Source organism: Orussus abietinus, unplaced genomic scaffold (genome assembly GCF_000612105.2).
Source record: "Orussus abietinus isolate OABI.00-Male unplaced genomic scaffold, Oabi_2.0 scaffold857, whole genome shotgun sequence".
Classification (NCBI taxonomy): domain Eukaryota; kingdom Metazoa; phylum Arthropoda; class Insecta; order Hymenoptera; family Orussidae; genus Orussus; species Orussus abietinus.
The window spans coordinates 14,688-16,058 of NW_019394999.1; the positions used below are offsets into that span (position 1 = coordinate 14,688).

General features: G+C 57.0%; 1 protein-coding gene across 1 annotated transcript; it reads right to left on the bottom strand.

Annotated features, from left to right (window-relative positions):
* Positions 1–325: 325 nt before the first annotated feature.
* LOC105702562 lies at positions 326–1,135 on the bottom strand. Its single transcript, XM_012430214.1, has one exon. It carries the CDS (start codon positions 1,133–1,135, stop codon positions 326–328), a length of 810 nt encoding a protein of 269 aa, XP_012285637.1.
* Between the last annotated feature and the right edge of the window lie 236 nt (positions 1,136–1,371).

A 1,371-nucleotide genomic window follows, 5' to 3' on the forward strand; every position in this document is an offset into this window, starting at 1 on the left:
TGGGCCACATCGTCGACCCTTTCTTCGATTCCGGGTATCGGAGTGTTGTCCCGTATCTTCTTTCGGACAATTCGATATCCCAGGCCTCCCCTCTATCCACTTCTGGGCAGACCTCCGTCCACCATCTTCTTTTGCTTTCCCTGATGGCCCTAGTAAGTGCCCTTTTTGCTTCCTTGGCCTCCTCAATTTGTAGTGCGCTCCTCTCCAGACCACGCCGTCCGAGAGCCCGCTGCCGCCTCCTTCTGGCTGCATGGCATGCTCTCCACAGCGCGGCAATTTCATGGGACCACCAGCACTTAGCTCTCAGCCTGGGGGCTGTTCCTCTCTATGGCGCCGTCAGGTCCAAGGCTGCGGTCACCGTTTCCATCATTCTCCCCATTGAAGTCTCGATAGTGCCCGAGTCGGGCACCACGCTTGCCCCCCGAATGATGTCAGAGAATGCCTCCTTATTCCACATCTTTATTGCCCAGCCCCCTTCCCGGCGCTTCCTGGTGACCGCGAAGGTGGGCCCGTCGACCCAGAATGCCACATAAAGATGGTCACCCAGGGTTTCGTCCTCTAGGACGCTCCACCCGTTTATTTTCGTGGCCATCGCGGCTGACACGAAGGTGAGGTCCAGTATTGACTCCGACACGCCCCTCTGGAAGGTTGGGTAGTCGCCCCTATTTGTGACAGCCCAATCAAGTCGGCTGACAATCTCTGACAAAGCCGCTCCCCTCCTGTCTTCTCTCGTCGCTCCCCAATCCGGTGACTTGGCGTTGAAGTCTCCGCAGACAATGGTGTTTCTTCCTCTCCAATCTTCCAGGCTCCCCTCAAGACTCTCCAGGAAGTCTCGAAACTCTGTCCAGTCCGCGTTGGGCGATATATAGCACGAGTAAAGTCTCCTACTGCCGGAGCGCACCCACACGTACCCCGTTCTCTCTGGGCCAACCTCGTCCACCATAAACTCGCTTGCTGGTGGAACTACTATGGCTGCCTTTCCGTTCAAGTCAGAATACCAGCCCCCACGTTTCTCATTCGCATTTTGCTCGCAGATCGCAACGGCGTCCGCTTGCATCTCGCAGGCCTTTTGCATAGCCAGCGCCTGCGCCACGCGGCACGGGTTTAGATTGATCTGGAGTATCCTCTTAGCCATTTCTTAGGGTTGTGATTGCTCTCCTCCTGGCATCACACCTGGTCGAACCCATCACGTGGCCCGCGTCGGTCCCTCTGTCCGTACATAAGGGGCACCTCGGTTTCGCTACGCAGTTCTTTTGTAGGTGGTCTCGCTCACCACACCTGCGGCAGCTCGTTGATCTGTCAGGGCCATTGCATACTTTAGCAACATGTCCCGGTTCCAGGCATCTGAAACAGCGGGTCACCTCCTCCCTG